Source organism: Phyllobates terribilis, unplaced genomic scaffold (assembly GCF_046119375.1).
Source record: "Phyllobates terribilis strain yellow unplaced genomic scaffold, ASM4611937v1 Scaffold_11__3_contigs__length_659146591, whole genome shotgun sequence".
NCBI lineage: Eukaryota > Metazoa > Chordata > Amphibia > Anura > Dendrobatidae > Phyllobates > Phyllobates terribilis.
This window is the reverse complement of record NW_027362771.1, coordinates 503741130-503759577: the sequence shown is the minus strand read 5'-3', so window position 1 is coordinate 503759577 and position 18448 is coordinate 503741130. Positions and strand designations below refer to the sequence as shown.

General features: G+C 42.1%; 1 protein-coding gene across 1 annotated transcript in view; it reads left to right on the top strand.

The window, feature by feature from the left end:
• Nucleotides 1-16536, top strand: part of SLC4A5 (solute carrier family 4 member 5) — a 126685-nt gene extending 110149 nt beyond the window's left edge. The window contains exons 22-24 of the mRNA XM_073653579.1: nt 7677-7832; nt 10789-10856; nt 14526-16536. Of these exons, the coding sequence (XP_073509680.1) occupies nt 7677-7832; nt 10789-10856; nt 14526-14691 (390 nt within the window). The 3' untranslated portion in view covers nt 14692-16536. The remainder of the gene's footprint in view (nt 1-7676; nt 7833-10788; nt 10857-14525) is intronic.
• The last annotated feature ends 1912 nt before the right edge of the window (nt 16537-18448 follow it).

Here is an 18448-nt window from a genome sequence, read left to right as displayed (position 1 = left end):
GTCGGCTTTCAGACCGTTCACCTGCTTTGTCAGAGCAGTTAAAGCAGTCTTGCAGTATAAGACAGCCTGAAATACATCTCGCAGAGTCGGCTCTGCCTCATCTGAACTTTCAGCTGCCAGCACAGTGTCACCATCCCCCTCCTCCTGCTGTTCATTATGTAGCACAGGCACAGGCAGCTCCTCACCATCTTCCTCCTCATCTCCATGCTTCTCACTGCCTTCACTTCCTTCTTCATCTGCCTTCATGCCCCTCGCATACCTGTGCAGCCGTGCTGAAGCCTCCAGCCTCCGTGCATAGGCTGTGTTCCTCCTTCCCGCCTCTTCCTCTGTCTCGGTGCCATCTTGGGCTGAGGCACTGCTGCAGGCCCCGGCATCCTTCTGCCTTTTGCGGCCCATGTTGGACTCTCTGAGTCTGGCAGAAGCTCGCCTCTGACTCCCGGGACCCTCAGACAGCAGTTCCTGATAAGGGATTTGGCTGGTTCGGGCTCTGTGCAGGATAATTGAAGCTAATGGTGGTGGAGAGGCACTGCCACCCGACCTCTCACATCAAGAGCTAGGCCACGCCCCCGGACAGCCATTTTCAGGTCTCTCCAGAGATGCTCAATTGGGTTTAGGTCAGAGCTCTGGCTGGGCCAGTCAAGAATGGTCACTGAGTTGTTCTGAAGCCACTCCTTTGTTATTTTAGCTGTGTGCTTAGGGTCATTGTCTTGTTGGAAGGTGAACCTTCGGCCAAGTCTGAAGTCCAGAGCACTCTGGAAGAGGTTTTCATCCAGGATATCGCTGTACTTGGCCGCATTCATGTTTCCTTCAATTGCAACCAGTCGTCCTGTCCCTGCAGCTGAAAAAACACCCCCATAGCATGATGCTGCCACCACGATATTTCACTGTTGGATTGTATTGGGCAGGTGATGAGCAGAGCTTGGTTTTCTCCATATATACCACTTAGAATTATCACCAAAAAGTTCTATCCTCGTCTCATCAGACCAGAGAATCTTATTTCTCACAGTCTGGGAGTCCTTCATGTGTTTTTGAGCAAACTCTATGCGGGCTTACATATGTCTTGCACTGAGGAGAGGCTTCTGTCGGGCCACTCTGCCATAAAGGCCCAACTGGTGGAGGGTTGCAGTGATAGTTGACTTTGTGGAACTTTCTCCCATCTCCCTACTGCATCTCTGGAGCTCAGCCACAGTGATCTTGGGGTTCTTCTTTAATACTCTCACCAAGGCTCTTCTCCCATGATTGCTCAGTTTTGCTGGACTGCCAGGTCTAGGAAGACTTCTGGAGGTCTCAAACTTCTTCCATTTAAGGATTATGGAGGCCACTGTGCTCTTCGGAACCTTGAGTAATGCAGAAATTCTTTTGTAATCTTGGCCAGATCTGTGCCTTGCCACAATTCTGTCTCTGAGCTCCTTGGGCAGTTCCTTTGAGCTCATGATTCTCATTTGGTCTGCCATGCACTGTGAGCTGTGAGGTCTTATATAGACAGGTGTGTGCCTTTCCAAATCAAGTCCTATCAGTTTAATTAAACACAGCTGGACTCCAGTGAAGGAGTAGAACCATCTCAAGGAGAATCACAAGGAAATGGACAGCATGTGACTTAAATATGAGTTTCTGAGCAAAGGGTCTGAATACTTATGACCATGTGATATTTCAACTTTTCTTTTTTAATAAACTTGCAAAAATTTCTACGTTTCTGGGGTTTTTTTTCAGTCAAGATGGGGTGAGAGTGTACTTTAATGAGAAAAAAAATGAATTTTTTAGAATTTACCAAATGGCTGCAATGAAATAAAGACTGAAAAACTTAAAGGGGTCTGAATACTTTCAGTACCCACTGTATGCTGTATGTATACATATATTATCATCTATAAACACTGATATACAGTATATGGACAAAGGTATTGGAACATCCACATATTTAACCTAATGGAGCTTTCATTTTAAATGCATAGGCACTTTGGAAGTGCATTGAGGTGAAGGATGCATTGCTGGAAAAGGGAAAAAAAAAACTCTTTAAATCTCTTAGTTTGCGAGTGTGAACGAGCTGCGTGTGTCCGGAGCGTAAGTGCGAATGAAAGTAAGTGTGTGACTTGTTTTTCAGTGACTTTGGATTCAGGGAGTTTGGAAGGGAGGACTTTGGACTGAATTGCTGACTGTATTTCAATAATTTCTTTACTTTACTTTTTACTTAACATTCTGTATATTGCAATCCCCATTAGGAAATGAGCTCCATTATTGACAATGCTATCCAGTGTACATCTTGCCACATGTATGTATTCCTTGAACAGCCGGTCGAGGTTGCTTACTGCTGCGCGAGATGTGTGCACGTTGGGCGTTTGAAAGCCCAGATACTGGATCTAAATGAGCAGCTGGCAATACTGAGATCCATTGACAACATGGAAAGGAGTCTGCTGCTCACTGAGCAGCTGCTCACTGGGGTAGATGTGGGGGAGGGTGGTAGTCGGGAGCTGCAGGACAGTGAGGTCGCTAGTTGGGTGACAGAAGGGGAGGTAGAGTTAAGAGTGCCAGGGAGGCTAGTCCTGATCTGGCACACCCCAATAAGTTTGCAAAGTTGGCAGATGAGGGGAGTGACGGTACAGGGGTAGCACTACTGCAGCAAGGCATGTCCCCTGAAAGCCGGAGGAGTGTCAGCTCCAGTAAAGAGGGAAATAGGAGAGTAGGGCAGGCCAGGCAGGTGCTGGTAGTGGGGGACTCAATTATTAGAGGAACAGATAGGGCAATCTGTCACAAAAAGACAGGGATCGTCGAACAGTGTGCTGCCTACCGGGCGCTCGAGTCCGGCACATCGCTGATCGGGTTGACAGATTACTGGGAGGGGCTGGTGAGGACCCAGCGGTCATGGTGCACATTGGCACAAATGACAAAGTTAGAGGTAGGTGGAAGGTCCTTACAGATGATTTCAGGGAATTAGGCTGCAAGCTGAAAGCAAGGACCTCCAAGGTGGTATTCTCTGAAATACTACCGGTACCACGTGCCACGCCAGAGAGGCAACTGGAGATTAAGGAGATAAATAAGTGGCTTAAGAACTGGTGTAGGAAGGAGGGATTTGGGTTCCTGGAGAACTGGGCCGACTTCTCAGTTGGCTACAGACTCTACGCTAGGGACCGGCTGCACCTTAATGGGGAGGGTGCAGCTGTGCTGGGGGAGAAAATGGCTAGAAGGTTGGAGGAGTGTTTAGGGATTGTGGGGGAGGGTATTCATTTTATAGGTGGGGAAGATAGTGTAGATAGTGACCTAGGCACAAATAAAGAAATTGGGGGTGGGGTTAGAACAGTCAATAAAGTAAGAAGGAATAGAAGTACAGAGTGATACATAAAATGCATGTACACTAATGCCAGAAGCCTCACCAACAAAATGGAGGAATTAGAATTAATTTTGTTGGAAAATAATTATGACATGGTAGGGATATCTGAGACGTGGCTGGGCGAGAGCCATGACTGGGCAGTTAATTTACAGGGCTATAGTCTGTTCAGAAATGACCGTACAAACAAGCGAGGGGGGGGGTGTTTATATGTAAAATCATCCTTAAAACCTGTCTTGCGGGAGGATATATGTGAATCTAATAAAAATGTAGAGTCCCTGTGGGTGGAGATAAGGGGAGGGGGAAAAAATAATAAATTACTGATAGGAGTTTGTTATAAGTCTCCAAAAATAATGGAAGTAGCGGAGAATATCCTCGTAAAGCAAATAGATGAAGCAGCGACTCAAGGAGAAGTCATTATTATGGGAGACTTCAACTACCCTGAAATACATTGGGGGACAGAAACATGTAGTTCAAGCAAAGGAAATAGGTTTTTGACTACTATGAGAGACAATTACCTTTCACAACTGGTTCAGGACCCAACAAGAAGGGGGGCACTGCTAGACCTAATATTAACCAATAGGCCAGACCGCATATCAAATATTCGAGTTGGGGGTCACTTGGGTAATAGTGATCACAAAATAATACGTTTTCATGTAACCTTTAATAAGATGTGTAGTAGAGGGGTTACAAGGACACTAAACTTCAGGAAGGCAAATTTCCAACGGTTAAGAGATGATCTTAGTGCAATAAACTGGGACGATATCCTGAGACATAAAACTACACAAAGCAAATGGGAGACATTTATTAACATCCTGAATAGGACCTGTGTACAATATATACCCTATGGGAATAAACATGCTAGAAATAGGAGGAAACCACTATGGCTAAATAGAGCTGTAAGGGGCGCAATAAGTGACAAAAAGAAAGCATTTAGAGAACTAAAGCAAGTAGGTTGTGATGAGGCATTAAATAAATATAGAAAATTAAATAAATTATGTAAAACCCAAATCAAGGCAGCAAAGATTGAGGCAGAGAGAATCATTGCCAGAGAAAGTAAAAATAACCCCAAAATATTCTTTAACTACATAAATAGTAAAAAACTAAAAAATGATAGTGTTGGCCCCCTTAAAAATAGTCTGGGTGAAATGGTGGATGAGGATGAGGAAAAAGCCAATATGCTAAATGATTTTTTTTTCAACCGTATTTACACAAGAAAATCGCATGACAGAAAACATGATTAGTGATAACAAAAATTCTCCAGTAAATGTCACTTGCTTAACCCAGCAGGAAGTACAGCGGTGTCTAAAAATCACTAAAGTTGACAAATCCCCGGACCCGGATGAGATACACCCGCGAGTACTGCAGGAATTAAGTAACGTCATAGATAGACCATTCTTTTTAATCTTTAAAAATTCCAGAATAACAGGGTCTGTACCACATGACTGGCGTATAGCAAATGTGGTGCCAATATTCAAAAAGGGGACAAAAACTGAACTTGGAAATTATAGGCCGGTAAGCTTAACCTCTACTGTGGGTAAAATCCTGGAGGGTTTCCTAAGAGATGCTATACTAGAGTATCTGAAGAAGAATAACCTCATGACCCAATATCAACATGGGTTTACGAGGGACCGTTCCTGTCAAACTAATCTGATCAGTTTTTATGAGGAGGCAAGTTCTGGACTGGACCAAGGAAATGCAGTGGATGTTGTGTATATGGACTTTTCAAAAGCTTTTGATACGGTTCCACACAAAAGGTTGATACATAAAATGAGAACAATGGGGATAGGGGAAAATATATGTATGTGGGTTAAGAATTGGCTCAGTGATAGGAAACAAAGGGTGGTTATTAATGGAAAACACTCAGACTGGGTCTCAGTTAACAGTGGGGTACCACAGGGGTCAGTATTGGGCCCCCTTCTTTTTAACATATTTATTAATGACCTTGTAGGGGGCATACAGAGTAATATTTCAATATTTGCAGATGACACTAAACTCTGCAGGGTAATCAATACAGAGGAGGACAATTTTATATTACAGGAGGATCTATGTAAACTAGAAGCTTGGGCTGATAAATGGCAAATGAGCTTTAATGGGGATAAATGTAAGGTAATGCACTTGGGCAGAGGAAATAAAATGTATAATTATATGCTTAATTGTAAAACACTGGGCAAAACTGTAACTGAAAAAGACCTGGGTGTATTGATGGACGACAAGCTCACGTTTAGTGGCCAGTGTCAGGCTGCTGCTGCAAAGGCAAATAAAATAATGGGATGCATTAAAAGAGGCATAGATGCTCATGAGGAGAACATAATTTTACCTCTATACAAGTCATTAGTGCGACCACACTTAGAATACTGTGTACAGTTCTGGTCTCCGGTGTATAAGAAAGACATAGCTGAACTAGAGCGGGTGCAGAGAAGAGCGACCAAGGTTATTAGAGGACTGGGGGGTCTGCAATACCAAGACAGGTTATTACACTTGGGGTTATTTACTGTGGAAAAAAGAAGGCTTAGGAGTGATCTTATTACTATGTACAAGTATATGAGGGGACAGTACAAAGACTTTTCTACTGATCTTTTTACTCTGAGGCCTGAGATGGGGACAAGGGGGCATCTTCTACGTCTGGAGGAAAGAAGGTTTAAACATAATCACAGACGGGGATTCTTTACTGTAAGAGCAGTGAGACTATGGAACTCTCTGCCGCATGATGTTGTAATGAGTGATTCACTGTTAAAATTTAAGAAGGGCATGGATGCCTTTCTTGAAAAGTATAATATTACAGGTTATAAATACTAGATTCCTTGATAGGGCGTTGATCCAGGGAACTAGTCTGATTGTCGTATGGAGTCGGGAAGGAATTTTTTTCCCCAATGTGGAGCTTAGTGTTTGCCACATGGGTTTTTTTTTACTTCCTCTGGATCAACAAGTTAGGCTATGGGTTGGACTAGATGGACTTAGTCTTCCTTCAACCTTAAAAACTATGTTACTATGTTACTATGTTGCTATGGAGTTGGTCCTTCTTTTGAAGCTATAACAGCTTCCTCTCTTCTTGAAAGTCTTTCTACAAGAGTTTGGAGATGTCTGTGGGAATTTTTGCCCATTCATCCAGTGGAACATTTGTGAGGTCAGACACTGATGTTGGAGGAGAGGACAGGGCTCACAATCTCTGTTCTAGTACATGCCAAAGGTGTTGGATGGATTTGAGGTCAGGGCTCTGTTCTTCCACACCAAACGCCCCCCAACAATGTCCTTTAAAGACCATGTGCACAGGGAAACATTCAATGGGAAAAGAAAAGGGCCTTCCCCAAACTTTTCCCACAAAGTTGGAAACTAGAATTGTCCAAAATGTCTGGATATGCTGAAGAAAACGATAGCATTTTCCCTCCTCCACCAAACATTACAGTTGGCACAATGCAGTGAGACAGGTAACGTTCTCCTGGTATTCACCAAAGTCAAATTGTTCTATCAGATGCCAGATAGAAAAGTGATTAATTTCTTGACATAACACATTTCCACTGCTCCATAGTTTAGTAACCATGTGCTTTACACCAGCCTTATACCACTTCATCTGCCTCCTGGCACTGTGCTTAGTTGTGTACGGCTTACATACAGCTGTTTGGCTATAGGAACCTGAGCATAATTTGGGCAGAAGTCTATTCCAGAGGAGATTTGGGCTCTGCAGATATGGAGTCAGCAAATCGATGGTGAGTTTTATGCTCCTCAGCACTTGGTGACCCAACTTTTTAAATTGACGTGGTCTCTACTTTGCTCCTGAGTTGCTGTGGTTCCTGAATGCTTCCATTTTTCAATAATATCACTAACAGGTGATTTTGGAATATTTATTAGAGAAGAAATGTCATAAACTGACTTGTTACACCACTGGCTCCTATTAATGGACCGCGCTAGTGTCAGTGAGATCTTTTGAACCAGCCATTCTGTCACAAACGTTACTAAATGCAGACAGTATGGTGAGGGGCCGGATTTTATACACCGGGGTGGCAACGGGACTGAATGCAAAACCTGAAACCAATGATTAAGAGGTGCACCTTGTATGTATAGCCATGATCAATTCACATGAAAGATAAGATTGTACCTTTATATATTTAATTGTTTAACGGCCTTCAGCTTGATCTTGAGCCATGGCAACTTAATGGATGAATGATCTGCAGGAAGATTGATCTTGTGCAAGTCTAGATAGGTCAAGCCATCGGGTTGCTGGTTTTCCTCGTCGCCTTGTCCCTTCTATTCTTTCAACAATGATGTCCTTCTCCAGTGACTGCTCTCTTCATATATGTCATGTATGATCCATCAATTTAGTTAATTTAGGTTGGGTTATGTTTCCGATGTCTTCCAGATCCTTGGCCTAATGATGGTGAGGAAGATGCTGGACTGGGTGTTCACCCAACATGATCTTGCCTGGTTGGATGACATATTACCAGAAAAGGAAAAGAAAAAGGAAGACGACAAGAGCAAAAGGAAGAAAGGGAAAGATGAAGTGGATAGTGATGATGTAAGAAAGCTGTGATAGTACGAGTCATGTACACTCTGACATGGCAACAGAATTACTGTAGATATGTGTCAGCAGGACCAATCAAATCTGGAAGGATCGGCTGATCATCTATAGTCTACTACATATCAGATGACTGATCTTTTGACAATATTTGATGTATGTGACTACTTTAAGCTTTTTTTCTTGCATATAACACGTATCTTCTAAAAAAAATCAAATGATAATAAAATACTTTACTAAGTCTTGAACAGAAGACTGCTTTAATGAAATGGGACAAATGTATTAAGTGGCAGAAACTTCTTAATAAAGTCTCCAAGATCTAGAGGTGTTACATTGGAAACATCTATAAATTATGGTCCCAATTCATCAAGCAATTTTTACTAGTTTTCTGGTGCAAGCCTGCAAACAGTCACAAAATTTTTGTATATACCCCATAACTGCCCAAAAATATTTCAACTTTTGCCGTTTTTACATCACTCATGGCCCCTTCTGTAAATTTTTACAAAGTATATGGAGCTATGCTAACATAGGACGTGGTGGAGCGTGGCCGTCAAAGTTGTCATAAATTATGCCAAAAATGTTGTATAATTTATGTACACCAGTCTAGACTGGAGTACATTTTTTGCACGGCGGCTGAAAGATGTACGAAATTCATCAAGAGCCTCACACCTGTTAATGAATTTGGCGCATCTTACTCCAGCACATCCTTCATCAAGACTGGTGAGCAAAATCCCCTTCAGGGCCTATATATTTAGTAGAGCATGAGAAAATTGTGTTTCTCTTCCTGCAAATTGCCACCAGATGGAGCTTTTGTAAAGAAAGAGACATACAGTAGGTAGTCACAGTTCAAGGATCGCATTGAAGGATTTAATTTAATTCATTTTACAAAATTTGGAACATTAAAGTAGGCTTTAATCCAAACCTCGGCACTGAAAGTGAAACTTCCCATTTTCTTGCAAATATACTTTCCCAAAGACTTACAAGTTACAAAACTGCATCTGATGCTCTCTCTCTCTCTCTCTCTCTCTCTCTCCTCTCTCTCTCCTCTCTCTCTCTCCACAATAAACACATGTGTATATACAGTATACAGTCATGACCGAAAGTCTTGGGACCCCTGAAATATTTGAGAAAATGAAGTATTTCTCCCAGAAAATTATTGCAATTACACAGGTTCTGTTACACATGTTTATTTCCTTTGTGAGTATTGGAACAACACAAAAAAACAGAGGAAAAATGGCAAATAGGACATCATTTCACACAAAACCCCAAAAATGGAACAAAATTGTTGGCACCCTCAACTTAACATTTGGTTGCACACCCTTTGGAATCAATAACTGCAATCAATCGCTTCCTATAACCATCAACAAGCTTCTTACACCTCTCAACTGGAATTTTGGACCACTCTTCTTTGCAGACTGCTCCAGGTCTCTCATATTTGAAGGGTGCCTTCTCCCAACAGCAATTTTAAGACCTCTCCACAGGTTTTCAATGGGATTCAGATCTGGACTCATTGCTGGCCCCTTCAGAACTCTCCAGCTCTTTGTTTCCATCCATTTCTGGGTGCTTTTTTGAGTATGTTTGATGTCATTGTCCTGCTGTAAGACCCATTGCCTAGGACGTAAACCCAGCTTTCTGACACTGGGCACTATATTGCAATCAAAAATCCTTTGGTAATCTGCACACAGTCAAGGCCAGAGGCAGCAAAACAACCCCAAAACATCTTTGAACCTCCACCATATTTGACTGTAGGTAATGTGTTCTTTTCTTTGTAGGCCTCATTACATTTTCGGTAAACTGTATGATAATGTGCTTTATCAAAAAGATGTATCTTGGTCTCATCTGTTCAAAAGACACTTTCCCAGAAGGATTTTGGCTTATTCAAGTACATTTTGGCAAACTGCAATCTAATTTTTTTATGTCTCTGTGTCAGCAGTGGGGTCCTCCTGGGTCTCCTGCCATAGCATTTCATTTCATTCAAATGACAGATAGTTCATGCTGACACTGATGCACCCTGAGCCAGCAGGACAGCTTGAATTTCTTTGGAACTTGATTGGGGCTGCTTATCCATCTTCCAGACTATCCTGCATTGCAACCTTTTATCAATTTTTCTCTGCCGTCCAAGGAGATTAGCTACAGTGCCATGGGTTGTAAACTTCTTAATTTTGCTGCGCACCATGGACAAAGGCACATCAAGATCTCTGGAGATGGACTTGTAACCTTTAGATTGTTGATATTTTTCAACAATTTTGGTTCTCAAGTCCTCAGACAGCTTTCTTCTCCTCTTTATGCTCTCCATGCTTAGTGTGACACACACAGACACACAATGCAAAGATTGAGTCAACTTCTCCCCTTTTCATCTTGTGATTTTCAGGTGTGATTTTCATATTGCCCACACATGTTACTTGCCACAGGTGAGTTTGAACGAGCATCGCATGCTTGAAACAAAGTGGTATACCCACAATTTTAGAAAGGTGGCAACAATTTTTTCTGGCCCATTTTTGGGGTTTTGTGTGAAATTATGTCCAATTTGCCTTTTTTTTCTCAGTTTTTTTTTTTGTGTTGTTCAAATACACACAAAACAAATAAACATGTATATAACAAAACATGTGTAATTGCAATAATTTTCTGGGAGAAAGATAGAAATTTTTAAGTACATAAAATAAAAAATGTAATCATGGAGACCTCTTTAAAACAAATTTTATTTATGCAACTACTATTGGCAAATATAGATATCCAGCAATTTCAAGCATCCTTTTAATTCTTAGTTCACGATGATTTATGATGAATTCTGAGTTTATTATTTAACAATGTACAAGTCGTATTATATTATCATATGTGGTGCAAAGACAAGAGTCAAGCCCAAAGTGATACTATTAAAACACCTCCAGAGGGCAGCATCACTATATGAGTCATGAAACGTAGCACGCTAACTTGAAATGTTGTCTCTTTTAAATAGGAAAGATCTGGCCACCCGGGGGCGCTGCATTCAGATTCCTCTGCAAATGGATCTGATATGGATCGCAGGTGGGTATATAATACTTTGTAGGGTTATTTACTCTATAGTCTGACATTTTCAAGTATGTTTTCACTGAAATGCTGCACATAAATGTCTGTAATAACGGAGCCAGGTTCTGATTGGGCAGCGTGAATCCGCTGGCGGAAGCGTAATAGTTCTAATACTCAGATGTCACGAGCAGTCTGATGCCTCACTCACACTTTACTGAAACTTGGCATCTGTCTCCTTCATAGTCCCCACATTTAGGGCTTGTCTCACCGATTCCTGCGATTCCTGTGTCTCTGTCAGTGACCCTGAGTGTTCGTGTGTTATCTCTGTCACCCAAGCTGTCAAGGATTTGGCCTTAAAGGGCTCCATCTCTCAAACATTCTTCCCTTGGACTTGTCACCAGTTCTATAGTGATCTGTTTTTTGCTCTTATTTTGTTCCCGCTGCTCCCCTGAGTATTCCGTTGCGCCATACGATTCCAGAGGTAATGGCCTTTTTGTTTAGTGCTAATTTTTATGGTCTTTACCAAAGTGGTGTTATTTTCTCCAGTAACCAGAACATTCGCACATCGGGGCCACAGGGCACTATAATAATCCTAGAAAGCAAGAACATATGTACAGTAAAATATATATAGATCATACTTGTCAACCAAAAAATAAATGAGGCTTCCTGGACTCCTAGAAGAGTTGCCACATAAACCTACCACAAAGCAGTGTGACACAATCAGAGGGCAGAAGGGGACGCGGATGAAGTGCGGCTTGTCAAAAAGAGGTCTTGGTCTGAGAAAACCAGTGTTTATGCAAATAAAATGTAGTCATAGTTCTCCCGTAAAATAATTCCATATCAGTTGGCAGATGGAATATACTTTAATGTACATTTGTAACGCTATGCCCGGCCCCCCTGCACGCTGTCCCCTTCTCCCCCTGTGCAGGGATACCGGTTTACTCACCGGCCCACAACGCGGACTCGGCGTGCCCCTGCCTACAGTCATGGCCAAAAGTATTGAGAATGAGACAAATAGTAATTTTTCCAAAGTTTACTGCTTCATTTTTTGTAATGGCAATTTGCATATACTCCTGAATGCCAAAGAGTGATCAGCTTAACAGCAATTACTGTACTTGCAAAGTCAATATTTGCCCAGAAAATGAACTTTAACCCCCAAAACACATTTCAACATCATTGCAGTCCTGCCTTAAAAGGAGCAGCTAACATCGTTTTAGTGATTGATCCATTAACACAGTTGTGGGTGTTGATGAGGACAGGGCTGGTGATCAATCAGTCATGATTAAGTAAGAATGACATCACTGGACACTTTAAAAGGAGGCTGGTTCTTGGTATCATTGTTTCTCTTCTGTTAACCATGGTTATCTCTAAAGAAACACGTGCAGCCATCATTGCACTGCACAAAAATGGCCTAACAGGGAAGAGTATCGCAGCTACAAAGATTGCACCTCAGTCAACAATCTATCGCATCATCAAGAACTTCAAGGAGAGAGCTTCCATTGTTGTCAAAAAAGGCTCCAGGGCGCCCAAGAAAGACCAGCAAGCGCCAGGACCGTATCTTAAAACTGTTTCAGCTGCGGGATCGGACTACCAGCAGTGCCGAGCTTGCTCAGGAATGGCAGCAGGCTGGTGTGAGTGCTTTTGCACGCACTGTGAGGCGGAGACTCTTTGAGCAAGGGCTGGTTTCAAGGAGGGCAGCAAAGAAGCCACTTCTCTCCAGAAAAAACATCAGGGACCGACTGATATTCTGCAAAAGGTACAGGGAGTGGACTGCTGAGGACTGGGGCAAAGTCATTTTCTCTGATGAATCCCCTTTTCGATTGTTTGGGACATCTGGAAAACAGCTTATTCGGAGAAGAAGAGGTGAGCGCTACCACCTGTCTTGTCTCATGCCAACTGTAAAGCATCCTGAAACCATTCATGTGTGGTGTTGCTTCTCAGCCAAGGGAATCGGCTCACTCACAGTCCTGCCTAAAAACACAGCCATGAATAAAGAATGGTACCAGAATGTCCTCCAAGAGCAACTTCTCCCAACCGTCCAAGAGCAGTTTGGCGCCCAACAATGCCTTTTCCAGCATGATGGAGCACCTTGCCATAAAGCAAAGGTGATAACTAAATGGCTCATGGAACAAAACATAGAGATTTTGGGTCCATGGCCTGGAAACTCCCCAGATCTTAATCCCATTGAGAACTTGTGGTCAATCATCAAGAGACGGGTGGACAAACAAAAACCAACAAATTCTGGCAAAATGCAAGCATTGATTATGCAAGAATGGACTGCTATCAGTCAGGATTTGGTCCAAAAGTTGATTGAGAGCATGCCAGGGAGAATTACAGAGGTCTTGAAGAAGAAGGGGCAACACTGCAAATATTGACTTGCTGCATTAACTCATTCTAACTGTCAATATAACCTATTGGTACTCATAATATGATTGCAATTATATTTCTGTATGTGATATAAACATCAGACAAACACTAATAAAAACCAGAGGCCAGCAGATCATGTGAAAATATAATTTTGGTGTCATTCTCAAAACTTTTGGCCATGACTGTAGTTCCTCCTCCGTGCATGCCGCACGGTGTCTCGGCGGCATTGCTTTGGCACATGGTAAATTTAGTTAATGTACGTTCACCTGCAAGGTGTCTCCCAGCCAATAGCTGGGAGACATCTTGTATTAAAGGTACCCTCCCCAATTAGGTGGTTTGGTGTACATGCGACTGTATGTTGCCAGGTCCCCGCCCCTAGTATATTTTCCTGTATCCGGTATCCTGAGTCCCTTAGTCTAGTTTGCCCTTGCTCCTGTGACCGCTTCGGTGGTGTCCGTATCCGGAAACGGCATCTGCAGCACCTTTCTGCCACCCTGGGGGCTGAGTACCCAGGCCAGAACTCTCAACCTGAAACCGCGTCGACGGTATCTGTACCCCGTTGCTGCATCGGTGGTACTTGCCTGTTACATGAGACCAGTGACTCTACACAGTCCATCCAGTCTACACAGTCAATCCCTGTCCCAAGTGGTCGTCCTGTCTGAACTTGTCCCAAGTGGCCGTCCTGCCCTGAATTAACGTTGTTGGCCTTTGGGGTTAGCAGCTACAGCCAGACGTCACCCTGGAGTGGTACCTGGCAGCTACCTGCCGCACAAGCCTGACCTCACCACTAGAGGCTCCAGTGATCACTAATGTAGCTGCTTAGTCACGCCATTCCAGAGTAAGTCCGGTCTGTGCCACAGTGGGTCCACGAACAACGTGCGCCACACAGCAGCATAACAGCATTAGTACAAAAAAAAACAACTGAGCATTGTCTCAGCAATTTTCTGTTCCTTAAAGAGGTATCCTCAAGCTTGGAAGTTATCCCCTATCAATGGGATAAGGGATAACTTCCTGAACCCTGAGACCACCACCGATCCAGAGAACAGGGGCTCTGAAGGCTCTGTGTGAATGGAGCAGTGGTCATGGGCACTGCACACTGTTCTCAGGATTGGTGAAGGTCCAACGGTCAGACCCCAGCGACCTGGAAGTTATCCCCTATCTTGTAGGTAGGGGATAACTTCCAAACTTAAGATTACTCCTTTACAAGGACATGCAACAAACAAGATACAGAATAGTCTATCATCTTTTTCACCCTACTTACAAGTGTTCCTTAAAGATATCCACAACTTCTAATCTTTCCAATGACCTTCCTTACTACAGCATTACCCTGCATCTGAAGATCTCCTGCCCTTCCTCTCCAGCTATCACCTATCCTAGAAATGTGGCCAGTGCAGTTCCCCAAGTGAAGATCGAGATGGAATCAGAGTATGATGACTCCGACCTAGAGAAGAATCCTAGAGATCGAGGCAGTGAAACCACCTTATAGCAATCATAACAGATGCCGTCTGGACTAAGTCCCCTACATCCTGGAACTGTGTTGGGATGTGACACCAGGACATCTGGGTCTCCTTCCAGATGCTGTGTATAAAGGACAATTGTGATTTATATTTTTTTCCTATGAGGTCAAAAGCAAACAAATCCACTAGCTGCAGCCACTGTTCTCTGCCGCTGGTCATTTGAGGTTCACAATCACTCAATCAGAACTGGTCTTTCTGTAACTGCAATATAGGCACCTGCCTAGGGCAGCACTGATCATGGGTCTCATAGAAATTCTGTTATGTTGACTTATTTATTTCTTTCTACTTATTCCCTTATTCCAGTCCTCAGTTCTTGCTGGCTTTTTTCGGTACAAGAAGAGACGGGAGATTAGTGTATGGGGTTTGAGTGATTTCATTTTGGAGGTGCTGACTCACAATGTCCAGGACTGTCAGCTACTAACACAGTCCTGCATATATAATATGACATGGAGGGTAATGTTATCTTGCATTATGTTATAGTTGTGTCTCCTTCCTATTAGTTCACTTGCTATGATGATAATTGATGGCAGGAATAAATGTATTTATGATACAAATGAATGATTCTGCTCAAATATGTGACATCCACGGTGATCTTCTTGATTTGACTAGTTTAGTGCGCATTATGATGGTGACTAATTCTACTTTCTGCTAATATTGGCATTTAATAATAAAGCAGGTGATTCACCAGAAGCGTCATCATCAATCATTCTGGATTTGTGCAGGACTGGACAGGATTTTTATATAATTCCTCTATATTCACCAATCAGCAGGAGTGCACAATTCGCTAGGTAATATGAGAAGTAAACTTCAGGCTCTACCTTTTAGGGCTCTAGGGGACAGCATTTTGGTAAATGAAAGATCTATCCTTACATTTTTTTTACATTTTCTAATTTAGACATGGGCTTAGGTAGACTTCACAAAATTAAGTATCATTTAAATCAGGTTTATATTGAACATGTATTTTTTTTTTTAAATGTTAGAATTTTTTTTTTCATATCTTTATTAAAAGGCAAAATGAGTAATCTTGCAATTTTCACACTGGTCACTGGACATAGGATCCATTAATCACATTAGGTGATGTGATAACTGTCTGTGTTCCCCTCGTTTTACAGTGACCTCCCTACACACGCTCATTGGTTGCTTCAGTACAAAAAATAAGAGTTAGGGCAGAGGCAGACTGTCATATTTCTCGTACGAGGATCGCATCGTAAACCTCGTACTGGCCGGCACCTCTCCTGACCTGACGTTGGCAGCTGCATAGAAGAAATCCATCACGCTGTCATGCTCAGGTCAGGAAAGGTGCCGGCCAGTCCGTTCAGTGCGATGAGATCATCACACGAGTTATACGACGTCTGTCTCTGCCCTTAGAGTCTAACCACTGCCGCTATGTGCATGTGTTGTTTCCTGACACTACAGGAAGTTAGTCTTAAAAATCCCAAGTGGTTAGAGTGAAAAATGCTAAATTTCTATTTTATATTATTTTTTAAACGTTACACAAAAATCTGATTTAAACAGAAGATCATTTTCTGATAATAGCTTGCCTTCAATGAAAAGTACATTGGAATAACATGCAATCATTTTTTTTTTTACATGACATAGGACTTTTAATAAATTTGTTGGCTCTTTTGTGCGTGTCTGTGCACAGCAAATCTACGTCAGTTAAGGATTAGACATTGATGACCTATCCTAAGAATTGGTCATGAATGAAAAAGTAGTGGACAACCTCTTTAATTATCAGTCCAGTAAGGTCTTGTATATGTATATAACCAGTTCCCCTTTATAAGCCTAAGCCTCCACATTCACACTTTTCTGACTGATAACTAACAGAAATCCTTTGTACTGACACTAAATTGATAAGATAATTTCAGCAAATGGATCATCACAGAATTCAGTATTTGTACTGTGTAAAATAAAAAAAATAAAAATAAGTGTAAAAGTATTTATCAGTAATAAAATGGTTCTGGATATTTTTTGTGTTTCACCTTAAAGAAGTATTCCAACATGCATCTCACAGTCTCAGATTGGAGTGATGGATGGCAGAGCTTGCCTGGTCTGGACTTAAAGAAGCACTCCTCCTCCCATCAAAGATTTTATCCTTTTAACATATTGCAATCATCATATTATATAGTACTGTGTACTTACAATTGCTCATTTTGCCTTTCTACCCAGCTAATTATTCTCTTTTCTCTGCTCTGTGTAGAAACAGGAAGTCTATTGTCCCTGCATATATCATTCCCCTCTTCAATTCCTGACCCAGCTGCTCCCTCCTCTCCCCTTGCCAGGGACTTTGCAGTGACTTATGAGTCATGCAGGGAAAATTGACCTCTTGTTTCTACATAGATCTTAGAAGGAATTAGCTGGTCAATTTTTAATCAAGTGATGTTAACAACTTAATGGAAAACAAGACTTAACTGGGTAGAAAGGCAAAATGAGCAATTGTAAGTACACAGTGCCATATAATATGATGATTGCAATATATTAAGAGGATAAAAACTTTGATGGGAGGAGGAGTGCTTCTTTAATAAAACATTATTTTTGATTCAGGATTTTTCACATATGTAGACAGAGCAGGGAGCAGCTCCCTACATTATACCAGTGTATTGTCCCCATGCCATCGATAACTATAATCCAATTTTAGGGGTCGTGCATACAAACGGGAAAATCAGAGTGCTATCAATCATTTTGACGGATAGCAATCTTCCCCATCTTATTCTACGGAGCCATGCATACGTCCAAATTTTTCCTCAGATCTAGTGGGTCCGAGGAAAAGATCGCAGCATGCCTGAGTTGCACCCGATTATCAGATCGCATTCAGCCATTCATGTCTATGGGTCCGTAGAAAAAAATCAGACTGCACGTGGATGACATCCGTGTGCGGTCCAGTTTTCACGGACTGACAATGGAGAAGGGTTTTTTCCTTCTCCACATCTGAGAGAATCAGATCAAACTCTGATCAGAGCGTGATTAGCATAATCGGACCGATTTTCTCGGATGAGAGAAAAACGGTGGTGTGACCCAAGCCTTGATTGTAGAATTCATTGTCTGCAGGGAGTAGTTCTGGTAATGTCTCATGGTGGCATGTATCCAGTGACCCTACAAATCAACAGTCACTGAACAGCTGCTTCCATCAACTTTTTCAAAGTTGCTTATATTCACATCAGATGTATAAAAAACACCTTATTCCACTTTATTCCATGTGCAATAACTAATAAATACTCAAAAAGGGTGATCACCTAAGATAATGTGCTTGGATACTTTATGGATCCACAGTAGTGATGAGCGAGCGTGTATTGTTAACCCTTTCGGGTACTTGCCGAGGTTTTGCGGCGTGTTCGGCATCTATGTTAGTGTCGCAGCGGCTGCATGTATCATGTGTTAGACAGCTGTGACACATGCAGGGATTGCCTGTTTGTTAGGCAAGGGTTAACAATACACGCTCACTCATCACTAATCCACAGTCATGCAGGGACCATCCTCAGAGTAAACATACACAGCAAACATACAGTTATAAGGTGCTCGCATGAAAACAAGTAAGCGCACCTTATGACTGTATGTTTGCACTGCATATTTATTACTTTTTGCATTTGGAGTAAACTGGAGTGAGGTGTTATAGAGGTGGTCCACTACAATGTATAATGTGCCCATCATTTTACACCTTTTAACCCCTTTACCCCCGAAGGTGGTTTGCACGTTAATGACCAGGCCAATTTTTACAATTCTGACCAC